General features: G+C 53.7%; 2 protein-coding genes across 2 annotated transcripts; one reads left to right on the forward strand and one right to left on the reverse strand.

The window, feature by feature from the left end:
* Nucleotides 1-273: 273 nt before the first annotated feature.
* On the reverse strand, nucleotides 274-4,676 carry J4E82_006731 (uncharacterized protein; the record flags this gene model as incomplete). Its single annotated transcript, XM_051732986.1, has 5 exons — nucleotides 274-1,630; nucleotides 1,680-1,812; nucleotides 1,870-2,058; nucleotides 2,107-2,692; nucleotides 4,617-4,676. The coding sequence occupies 5 exons, from the start codon at nucleotides 4,674-4,676 to the stop codon at nucleotides 274-276; spliced, it is 2,325 nt and encodes a 774-aa protein (XP_051587200.1).
* A 5,959-nt stretch (nucleotides 4,677-10,635) lies between these two features.
* On the forward strand, nucleotides 10,636-12,367 carry J4E82_006732 (uncharacterized protein; the record flags this gene model as incomplete). The annotated part of the gene is made up of 5 exons (XM_051732987.1): nucleotides 10,636-10,678; nucleotides 10,728-10,817; nucleotides 10,877-10,911; nucleotides 10,991-11,740; nucleotides 11,918-12,367. 5 exons carry the CDS (start codon nucleotides 10,636-10,638, stop codon nucleotides 12,365-12,367), a joined length of 1,368 nt encoding a protein of 455 aa, XP_051587201.1.
* Nucleotides 12,368-12,477: the final 110 nt, after the last annotated feature.

Raw genomic sequence — 12,477 nt, forward strand, 5'->3', positions numbered from 1 at the left:
CGAAACGTGTTGAAATGTAGACAAGAGATAAAATCAGAAGGAAATGTGAACACAAAGAAATATGAGGGAGCGAAAAGGTGGCGTCTAGGTCGCCTCGAACCGTTGCGTTCCGATTGGAGAGTGCCTGAGAGATGTCGAGGTGGCATGTTGTATGTTGCTTCTGAAAAGACCGCTCGCTCAATGCCGCGAATTCGCTGGAGATAGAGGCCAAACCGCCTTCTAATATGGGAACCGGCAGCTGACCACCCAAATGCTTGCGCGAAGGTTATCCCATTACCGTCTGGCACGCTGAGCTGACATGGTATGCGCACGCTGGATGCCAGGGTTGGGATCAGCGTAGTTGCCGCCAACCGCGCCACCCTCCATGGTCTTGCGCCTCTTGAGACCGCCCATGTCGTCGCCTTGGACACTGTCGGGGCGGTATGGGTCCTGATCTTCGTCGTCGCGACCGCGTTTACCCGAGTTGTTGACTCCGTTTGTAGGGGGATATCCCTGACTGGGATATTGCGATACAGCCCCAGGTCCCTGGTAAGCGTCGTGAGCTGCGTTACCGTTAGGACCACCTCGGGGGTCACTCATAACGTTGTAAAGATTGCTAGAGGGCGGTGCCTGGCGCTGCGGCGTGGGGTAGCCCGAGTTCCATTGAGGCTGACCTGTGGCTGCCGACCGAGGCGTGGCTCGTCCGGACCCGTTCTGATGAGGTGGTCCTGTCATCTCCGGAGAAAGGTGAGCGTGGTCGGGGTGCATGGCACCCGGAGCACCGTTAGGAGTGTAGCCGTACGGGCCCCTGTTTCCGTTGTATGGAGCGCTAGAGTGAGTGTACTCATTGTCGTGGTCATGGTCCCCCTCACTTCCAGCCTGGGGAGGAGCCACCTGCTCACTTCCCTGTGGCATCATTCCATCAGCTGGCTTAACATCGCCCTCATCTGGCACATCGCTGATGCGGGATGGCGGTGCCATCTCTGTCTTTGGGTAAGAGCCGTCTTGACGGTATGCCATCATGGGCTGTCCTTGCGCATATTGGCCTGGTTGCGAGGGTGGTCCCGAGTACAGGGGCCTGGAGCCATCGAAGCTTTGACCTGAGGCGTAGGACATACCTTGCTGAACAGCGCCAGGAGGAGTGCTTGCAGGTGTGGTTGGTACGGAGCGCGTGTTGCTCAGTCCGGTGTCAATTGACAATGGCTGACCGCTCTGAGCGTTTTGGACGTTGCTACCGTTCCACTCATAAGAGCTGCCTTGGTTGCCCATGCCCATGATGCTCGAGGCACTTGTAGGAGGAGTGGGGAAGGTGTGAGCTCGGTCGATGCCTGGACGACCTGACGAGGGATGTGGCTGGATAGCATGCGGTGGCTGAGACATGGCAGCACCAATCGGGTTGCTCATTGAGTGATGATGATGGAGCGAAGGAGGTTGCGACGCCGCCGGACCGGAGAGGTATCGCTGATGTGTCTGCATCTGGTCAGGTCTTCGGTTGCGGTCAACAGCAGCCATGGCAGCGCTTCCTACACTTGCCCTCGTCTGGTTCGACGGATGGTAGAGCAGTGCTCCAATGTCGTGAACGAACAGAGGATATAGCTGCTCGGTGATTTTCTCCTTGTTTGCAAACTCAAGAGCCCGTTCGAAGGGAATCCTGTTTCGTGTTAATACGTATTGACCATGTTCAGAGTAATGGCACCTACCAGACACCCTTGAGATGCATCGGGCCAATCTTAACGACATGGCGCGTCTTTTCGCTCTTCAGTATGCCGTCTCGACGACCTCGGGTCATTCCCGCAACGTTCAGAAGCTTGGTACCGTTGATCATGTGATTGTCTGCAGTAGTTTAGCTTGCCGTTTCTCCAGAAGAACAGATCCGCGAGTGCATCTTACCTTCACGACGAGCAACGCATACGCCTTTCGCTTCGACCTGGAAGCATAGACTACCTTCGTCCTCCCAGAGCGTGGCAGTTACACGAGGCTTCATTCCTGGTGGAGCGACCTGGCCAGTGTGATCGAATGTCTGAGACGGATAGCCCTGCGAACCAGCTAGTGATGACGTGGGCGCACCAGAGGACATGGCTGGAGAAGTTAGTCTAAATCATATGGTACGTTCGGTGTCAGACTCACCCGGAAGCTGCAGCGTTGAAGGGACCATTGCAGGGTTCATTGAGGAAGACGCAGGGATCTGCGAAGGGACACCAGTAGGGTATCCGTACGGATATCCAGGCGGGCCTTGGCTGTACTGGTGTTGAGGTTGCATCATTGAAGACTGCTGTTGTGGGTATGAGTAATGCGACAGACCCGAAGGGGGAGCTGAAGCTGGGGCGTGTGTAGCGGTAGCCATGTGTGATTGATGCACGTCAGCATACGATTGCATCTGGTTCATGCTGTTGTAGCCGCCTGGAGCAAAACCGTATCCGTCCTGGGTACCGAACGGGGAGCTCTGGACAGAATGCGCGTTCGCGGACTGAGGGTCACGATTGAGAGACTGGGGAGTCTGCTCGGGGGACGGCGTTTTGAAGCCGGAGGTTTGACCGTTGATCGACGCCGCGTAAGATGTCTGGGATCCTGCGCTTCCACCAACCACTGAACCAGAGCTAATGGAGTCACCTCGAGGTGATGAGGAGTTGGACGAGGCGCTGGGATGCGACTGGATCTGGGGTAGGGCTGGCAGACGCTCGTTCGACACTGCAGGCTTAGGCGTGTAGTGGGACTGGTACCAGGTATCAACAGGGCCGCGAGCGTGGACCGACGAGATCGATGGGAGCTCCAGCTTTACGGTATTGACGTGTTTTCGCGTGGACGTGGTTTGTGTTCGACTTCGAGAAGCTCTTCGCGAGGATGCTCGAGTCAGTCCTCTCGATAACCGAGCGTATGCTGTGGAAGAGCAAGCTGTCGACGCTCACAAGGCTAGATTGCAGAATCTGCGCACGTAACCGACAGACGATAGCTTGCTGATGTTATAGATTGCCGCAGAAGGTTGACGGGGCGAATAGTCTTCACCGCAAGTTAGTTGTTTGCTTCGCAAAGGTGAGGTCGGTCAACTGCAGCGGGAACCAACGAGACGCGGCCAAACACGTGTGCAAACAAGACCAACTGGAAATTCAGATTGGAGGACGCAGCGAGAGCGGTCAAGTGGGACAGATTGTGCCGAATCGATCGGGGTGAGAGAGTGCAGTGTTGGTGATAGTGAATGGAGGGACTAACCAGAATGTATTGACGGCGGGCAGACGCGACGCAAAGCTCAAAGCAAGAGTGAAGCTGCGGGACGAAATCGAACGCTGCAAACAATGCTGGATTCTCAAAAAGCTAGTCGTTACGTCGTTGCAGTCGTGAAGCAGGGAAGCGCTGGTAGTCGGCAATGCTTTTGACGCTGGTTTTCAAAACACGCAAAGGGACGAATTGACAAATGCCGGCCTGGAAGAATAGCTGGATAGGGCAGTTCGGGCTCGAAACATGTGCTGCAGGATTGGCGTGGGCGATATCGTCGTGAAGGGTCGTAATGTCGTCGCGCTTCGTTAATGCGGGCCGAGCTGTATCGATACTGATAACCGCTGCACTTGCCAGAAAACACTACGCGCAACACGCGTCAGTACTCGTTTGAGTGCACGAAAGAAGATGAATTGTGTTCAGTGTAATCAATAAGCGGCCGTCTATGAGAGGTAAACAAGGAAAGCCAACAGAAAGGCTTCTTCGCAGACTGCGGTGGGGAGGCGGAGGGTTTAGAGGCGGAGGTGGTTGGGATGGGACCTCTGATGCTAGTGCTGGACCAACCAGACAAGGCGACAGATAGGCGAGAGAGCTCGGAAAAGCCAGGCGGCGAGTCCGGCAGCACTCGAGACTGGCAGAGAAGAAGAGAGTGGTTTAGACCCGGTTTACTCACCAAATTCTTCAACGAACGAACGCGAAGAGTGACAACGACGCTGGTGGTTTGCTTGCGTGTGGAGAAGGAAGTCGTTCTTGACGGCGGTGCTGCAGGATTCTCTGCAGCGCTCGACAGCAGGCAGGCCGCAGCTAAGAGGGCTGACCGAGACAGGCGAGCAACGCACGCCCCGCAGGATAGTCTGTTCGAGGTGGCCGCTTCTTTTGCAGACGGCGTGTCCAATGCTTCTACACTGTCAGTGCGCGATGGGCGTCGCTGGCAAGTTGTTCCGTAGAGACAAGCTGTAGCTGCGTGAACGGGCCGGCGCGAGTTTGCAGAAGCGGCTCAAAAGACAGGCGATGCAGTCGAGATGAAGCCGCAGCAGCGCGTGAAGCCAGAAACCGGTGCGCCCAAGGTGCAGCTTCTGTACTGTACCTAGAGACGGGTGGTGGAGATCTTCTGGGGACTCAGCGCTGCACACACACGAGCCGCCGCGAGCACACAATCTAAAATCACTTCGGGCTTGGTGGGAGTGTGAGAGGACACGATGGCATGGGGGTGGCCCGGCTTGCGCACCCAGCCTGGACCCGCGAGCAACAATCCCGTGAAAGGCAGGCCGTTTCGCTCAAGGCGCACAGACTCCACCTTGGAGCATGCTGACTGGGCTGATCCGCCGACGGTGCGGTTGACAAGGGCGCTGGATGGAGAACAAGATGACAGGGACAGGGCTGCGAGGCTATACCGCGACGACCACTATGCACGCAAGCGAGCGTACTGTGGTAGGACTCTCGTGCCAGCCACCACCCTGGCCCAAGAAACACGACAGCAGACGCATCCTCTTGCACGCTTGTTGCCACGGACGCCTCTGGGGGACCGTGGGGAAAGACGGCTATTCCTGCTCATCGCCCTTGATACAGTACAGCTTCCAAGACAGTGACGATGACATGACTGGCAAGGATGGTGGGCTCCAAGTTTAGCGGGCGCCTACTTTTTTTCACCAGTGTGCCGCTTCCTGAGGCATCGGATGGGCTCCCGATGGGGATAACACGGCTGAATAGATTGGGGCCATTCAGAGTAGCCGGAGATATTTGACGCGCTGCGCAGATACACCTAGTCAGTGATGAAATGATAGGGAACAGTCTGGCAAAGGCTGCAAGCTTTGACTAAGCTGCGCCGGACCGCGTTGATGCAGAGCATAGCCCAGAAACGCATCCCAACAAGCGATCGGAAAGCCCCAGGTCAAACGTCTGGGTCCATATCACGCACAGTCGGCTGGCGGTGCTGAGTGGCCCGGCTGGCGCGATGATTTGCACTGCTGCGAGTCAGAGCGGGACGCTTGGTAGTGCTCACTGAGACGAAAAAGCAGAGAGAGACACTGCAGCACTGCCGGCCAGCCACGCTCGCTCTGAAACGGGCTCAACTGCCGCGGCACGCCCGCTATGGGCTGACCCAATTTCGTCATCTCTTCCTCCTTCACGGCGGCACTCGATGCTTTGGGCAGGACGTAAATGAGATTGAGCTTCCTGAGTGTCTCTCGACACCCTGACGCCGTGCAAATTCCCTACTCAGGCTAAATGGGCGCCATCCAACTGTCGCAGGGATGCGCCCGAGAGCGAGCGGGATAGACGGACGGTAGGCCGTGCAAGCCAGCTGGCTGTCTGGTCTGGTATTGGTCAGACGTAGTATGATTGGCTGTGTAGTCGACGGTATGGACTGAGACCAGCGTCTATCACTCTCATGAGCTTATCCACTCAACAGCCTAGACACGCAAGACATGAAGCGAGCATGTGAAGCAAGTGCAACGTGGAGACTCGAATGTGTGCGACAGCCATGTCATGTCCGCGGCGTCGACTATGGATGCTGAAAGCCCTCCACACTGCAATCGAAAGACAAACGTGCCGACAGTAACACAGGCTTAGGCTTGACGTTGGATGTGGACGCCGCAGGGTTTGATAGGATGTGTGCTAGTTGCGGTGAGTAGATGCGCTGGCGACGCTAGCCATAACCAGCCTTGCCAAGTCATGGTCACGCTTTCTTACTGCGCCCTCAACAGCCACCCGCACTACCACACTGTGAGTGCGACTCAATATTCATGGTCGTGTCTCGCGGTCGGAATTTCTCGACCCAGTATCCTGGCCTTGATCTAGCACAGTACCACAAGGGCACTCCTTTCGGCCAGCTGAAACAGCAATACAGCCAGACGCCTCCTTCGCCGCAATCCTCAAAGCGACGAACGCCCGGCGATGTCACTGCGTCACGGGACTCGCAGCACAGCGCACGGGAGAATCCGCTTCCATCCCTGCTCAAACCATGCGAACGGTGACAGCCTCGACTTTGGTACTCAAAGCAGGCCCAGCCACTTGACAGTTGGCACCTGTCCTGCCCATGTTATCGCCTCAGGCGCCAAACCAACTGTTCGCATCCATCTGATCCCCCTGCTAGCCACGAAGCGTACACTGGTGCTCCTACAACCAATCCTCCCCGTGTTTCCTTGCAACATGTGGTCTGGAGTCTGGTCGAGAACAACATTCCCGCACACCTGTACCACTACTGATGGTATCAGATGAGGGCTGTCGGAGCATATCGCATCATCAGTCGATCCTAGCCAACATTAGACAAACCATGTCAGGAACCCCACTACAGTCTGGTGGCACAATTGCTGGTGCTTGAATCACATTAATGGTAAACGGTAGGACTAGAAGCTCAAGCGACCCGCACCGTATTACCATGTGCAAGTCCTCATTCAAAGAGCTATGCGCACTATCTCTTTACTGAGGCGCAGTCACACCCTCGCCGCGTGGACTACCGTGTCTAGCAGATATGCACAGGTGTAAATAAACGTGCAGTGCAGCCGGCGCGATGTGGGAGCGGATCGTGGAGAAAGGCCCGCGCCTGTCTCTACCTCTTACTTGCTGACCACCACTAGACTGGCAATCGGAACCGGCAACATCAGCGTGTCAGAATAAACACAGCCTTTGACCGATCTAGACAATAGCCCAGAAGTGTCGGCCTCTCAGCACATGACAAACGTTCTATTCTCGATCCTCCGACAGGGTTCAAGGGAAGGGCGACTCCTGTTGTATCAGCCTTAGCCCCCTCGAGCATCGTGTTCTCGTGTAGTGGCCACGCAGTGGGGTCTGTGTACATTCCTGTCCAACTGGCAATAAAGCGCAATCTGGACTCGGGCCACAGTTCTCTGTATCCCCGGAGGAACGCGTGCCATACATCCGGGCTACATCGACTAACGAGCTGATCTCCTTCTTATCCAAGAACGTGGCTCTAAAGAAAACAAAAACCCTTTACGGTTTTCACGTTGAATGCCATCTCGAACACCTGTACGAACGTTCCTGCAGCGTGAGGCAATCCCGCGATGCGGCCGCGCTTGGGACAATCTAGCCGTCGATTGGATAAAGCCGCGTATGCAGCAAGCCGCACCTGCATATGCATGTGATGTAGGGTATCCCTGTGTAGTCTTAGCCAAGCCGGTGCCCCTCACCTTTCCACGATCATAGCTCGATCGAACTGTTGGAAGATGGCCTTCACGTGCAGTTGCACTGACAATCTCACGTCTCCGCTTGATAGCACACGAGTGCGAAGCCACAGTCGTTGATACACTGAAGGATATCGAATTCTACCGCGACGGCCACTCTCGAGCCTTTGCTTCCATATTGATCAGCATCACATCCTCGCTCAAGCGTTCAGATAGGCGTCGGGCTACCAATCACCACCGGCCACGTCAGGAGACAGCAGAGCCGTTATCGGGGTATCGACGGAGCAAGTAAGCCACGACCGCTCCTTGCAGCTCGTGGGGTGTGACGTCCCTCTGTGATTGGTGGGTCGACACGCCCACCGGTCTGGCTTCATGGGTTTTCGCCCCACCCCTTGTCACGCTCTATGGACGACTCGCTTGTTGCGACGTTCTCTAGCGTCTTTTCGATTACACTCCAGATGCTCTTCGATGCTCAACAAAGTTCGACAATGAACAATCGAAGTGAGGGGTTCATTGTTCGGTTGAGACGACTACCCGTTTTGCCGGCAACAAACACCTTCTACAAGCGAAGGCCTCACCGCTCTTCTATTCTTACGTCTCGGATCTTCAATGGTAGGCGGAAGCAATCTAAAAGCTTGCTGGCGAGCTAGGGTGAGGTAGACGGCGGCCGTGCTCCCCCACTGCGCCGCACGCTCAGTGTACATCCAAAATGCCGGCAGCGACACGTTGAAGTCGTCACTCGAGTCAGGATGTGGACGGTAGGCAAATCTGTCGACTTCCGCCTCCATGCAGCATCTCAACGGTAGCCAAAAGCAGGTTGCCATCTCGCAGCAGCAGAGTCGCTTGTTGTTAGGGCGGCGTATAGCCCGCACGACATACCTGCGTGCGTCAACTGTATATCTCGCCACAATTCAGGGTACACTACAGTATGCCCCACGCTATGAAGCGAATCGTGACTATCAATAATTCGATTTGAGGAACATACGTTCTAAGAAAGGCCTCAGCGCGACTATGCATAGACAGCGATGGATTCCCACGGGTGCATTCAACCTACCGCGGCGTCCTTCGTGCATTGACCGTCAAACCCAGCTGTACGGACACATAACGTCCCGGTATAACACTGCGGAAGCGGCTGTATGCACATTCGCATGGCCGGTCTCAATATCGATGCGCCATAGTTTTCATCTTGTTTATCCAAAGATGCACTTTCGCCGGGCAACAGGCGAACAGATAACGGGTGCACGCGCTATTGCGCTATCTACCAAAAACACGCCATCTACTGTGTCTTCTCAATACCATGGCCAGCTCGCTAAAGAAAGCAAACAATATCACCCGCGACCTTGGCAGCGGGCGGCTGGATAAATCGACACATTCGCTTAGAAGCATTGTCAATATACCTCAGCAGCATCGGCAATATGACGGTATTCTACAGATCGCGTCCGAGGGTCTCTGAGAGAAAGACTGGCGCGGTTTTCAGCACATCCTCGTTTCCTCAGAGTCCTTGAGTCGCCTAGCGTATTCTGATAGGTAATCAAGACTAGCAGGTCGTGTTGTCGTATCCGAGCAAAGAAAAAAAACTCAAGCCGAGTTGCTTTTGGCCGAACCTCTAATCCGTCGCTATGCGAGCGGACTACGCACCAAATTCAACGGGCTATGACGCCCAGGCCCAGACTACTTCACGCCTAAGCGTTACTAGAGGTTAGATACGCGTCAACGGTGGACCACTCGCAAGATCCTCGAGCTTCTCCATCGCTATCCGAATACACCGAAAAGAACGTGCTCGACCAGCCATCCCGGGATACGCCGGGGTGGCTGGAAAACATGGGCTGATCCGTTGTGAAAATCTCTGCATGCATTGCGGGCCGAGATAAGTCGCGCTTTGATCGTGTCGCAGTCAACGGTCGTAGTTCATTTGGTCACGTTGAAGTTGTTTGAGACTTGCGCCTGCTTGTGGCTGGGTTCGCATTATGCGAACCACGGTACCAGATGGCATAGCGCCATGCTACCATCGAGCACGCATGTAAATTTACGTCTACACACCCTGCGAACACCAATACTAGGTCTATGCCCATTGACCCCGCACCAGAGACGGCAATGTCGGATGTTGACCACCGACTTTCCCCACGCGTAGGGACTGTCCTGCCCCAAACGTACACGCAGGAAGTGCGTATCCACGCATTGGGTCCCAAGGCTTTCCTTTGTTGACATCAACGAGATGTAGTGATTTTGGAAAACAACATCACCGTTGGCAGCTTCGTTCCAATTCGCGGAATGTAGCATTCTCCGATAACCTCGGCTTGCATTACGTGTCTCATTGCAACATCATCATTCCATACGGCCGGCTATTGCTTCGCCCCAGCACACTCCGAATCACTGTACCAGATCCATGAAACAAGCCTGGCTAAAGCCTGAAACACACAAGTTCTCAGTGTTTCTACTACGGTAAACCAACACACTCCTCGTCCGCAATCTCCTGCGAACATGTGTTGCAGATCAAACACTCGATGTTGCAAACTAGACGATGTCATGTTCGAAAGCAGGACGGGTGTATCCCTCCTGTCGAGTAATTTACGTGCGTCGCGGGTCGGCTCTGCAGATTTGACACGTTCGGTATGTGCTTTGCCTGCATTGCAGAGGCGTGCATGCGCAGCTTGCTCGTGTCAGATGTTGCAGGAACTATGCAGCGGCAACCTTGCTCGTGGATGTTGTAAACATGTAGACGGCTGGCATCACGTGCAGTGAGTTTACTCGCATGGTTAATCTGGCAGTGCGCACAGCGTGTCATGCCTCTATCACTTACTGTTGCCTCTAAATGTTTGGTCATATTATTCTGCGAGTGGCGAATCCAGTCCGTCCATCCTTCAACATGAGAACGTGATAGTAACAGAATGACGAGTCTTGAGTTTTCCTGTATGTGATGTCTGCGGGAGTTTCGACTATTCGGGCCCTCATTCGACAAACATCGAGTTGCGCCTACTTCGATAAGCACGAAACACGGGCAGCCCCGCATAATGTGCGCCTCCGCGCCTCCGTCTATAGAGTAGAACTCCTGTGCTCTCTCAGCTCCATTAGCAGGCTCGTAATTATAGTCATCGACTCTGCATCATCGAGCAATGATCATCACATCGATACTCTGTCTTGTCTTTACACATTTCTTCGTCGTAACCCCTTTCTACCAACTATCTCGCAACTACCTCTCCGCACGCAAGACTGGCTTACGCATCATAATCAGCCCAATCACCCCATATACCCTTCAATGGCGACTACTCACCAGCCTTTGCGGGTCGTATTTGCAACAGTATCGATGGTTTCGTGCCATCGACTGGACATGCTGTTGGCAAGACAATGTCAGTTTACATCAAGAGCTAGGTCTCTGCTTCATCATCGTGGCGCCAGGGCATAACGTACTATGTACCAGTGATCCGAAGACAATTGAACATGTGCTCAAGAAGTGGAGGGAGTTTGTGAAGCCTGATAACGTTAATGGTGAGCAGTACAACATATGAGAGATAGAAGTTGATCAAGAGACTTATTATCAGCTATAGAGATTCTGGGCACTTTTGGACAAAATGTGGATACGGTATGCACCTTAACCTCCCTACATCAGCAATTTTTGTTGTTGTATTCATGTAGGCGTTAGTGTGAACTGACGTGCAAAGTCAAACGGTGACGACTGGATTCGCCATCGCAAACTCACAGCGCCATGCTTCAACGAGCGAGCCTCCGCCACTGTATGGAGCGAGTCAATGCGACAGTCGAAGATCATGATAGAGCAATGGCTCTCGTCATCAGATGGCAAATGGAAAAGCATGATCAAGGATACCAGTACTTTGGCACTAAATGTCATCTCTTCAGTCGCTTTCGAGAACACCGAAGTCAACAAACCAACACCGGGTCACGCATTGTCACTCCGCGACACGCTGGTGACAGTCATGAGTACCTCGATCTCTCCAACTATGGAGGGTATTCTGCCCTTCTTACAGTTTCCAATACTCCAGTCGCTACTGCCGAGCGATGTCAAAGATCTTTTACAAGCTATGCACGAGTTCCGACAATACATGAATGAAATCATAGTAACAGAGCGAGAAGCGATGACGAGCGGGCAGACTAGAGTATCTGCTCTTATCAGCACACTTATTGAAGCTAGTGGCCAAGTCAAGACTGAAAGTAGAGCATCAAAAGCCAGACTCTCAGATACTGAGCTTAGAGGCAATATCTTCATCTTCTTGGTCGGTGGTCTGGAGTCTACGTCCATCACTCTTTCGTATGCGATAGCTTTACTGGCTGTGCATCCTGATATTCAGGACTGGGTGGTGGAAGAGTTGGACGAAGTACTGAGTGACAATGTAAATAGCGAGATGGAGTATGTCAGAGTGTTTCCGCGGTTGAAGAGGGTCATGGCTGTCATGGTACGTCTTGATTTGTTGGTCGCTCTTGCTATTCCAAACCCTCCACGTATAGTTGAATGCTAATGATGCTGCAAGTACGAAACGCTACGTCTCTACGGCCCTTCACCACCTCTTCCTCGGTCACCTTTTCCAGCTAACTCTCAGCCTGCCGTTCCAATGACACATACCAGCACCGAGGAAGGTACCGAGTCTACAAATCTACCTGCTAACACTCAAATCATGCTTAACTCTTGGGCCTGCCAAACCTCATTTACAAATTTCCCTGATCCAATCACGTGGAACCCGAAGCGCTGGATTCAACCACACCTCTCTGAGACCACCAAAAAAGCTCTTCCAGCGACTCTAGCTGCAGAAGAACTGAAGCACGCAACGGGTGGTAGCGGTTTCGTCGCTTGGGGTACTGGGTCGAGGATATGTCCTGGAATGAAATTTAGTCAAGTGGAGTTTTGCAGTGTACTGAGTACCGTTTTGAAAGGAACCAGAGTGGAGACAGTGTGTGGGGAAGACGAGGAAGTAAATACGGCCAGGCAGAAGGTGATGGACATTCTAAAGGACTCGTGTGCGGATCCGCTGCTGCTGCACGTGAGACAACCGGAAAAGCTGGAACTAAGGATCTTCAAACGCTGAGGCATATCGATGGGTTTGGCCTCGAGCTTAGGAGTCATTGAGTCCTGGCCAGTATATCTCATCGATTATGGATGGTCAATAACATGTATGCGTCAAATGATATTGTATCA

Source organism: Alternaria postmessia (genome assembly GCF_024291825.1).
Source record: "Alternaria postmessia strain BMP 2775 chromosome Unknown scaffold_41, whole genome shotgun sequence".
NCBI lineage: Eukaryota > Fungi > Ascomycota > Dothideomycetes > Pleosporales > Pleosporaceae > Alternaria > Alternaria postmessia.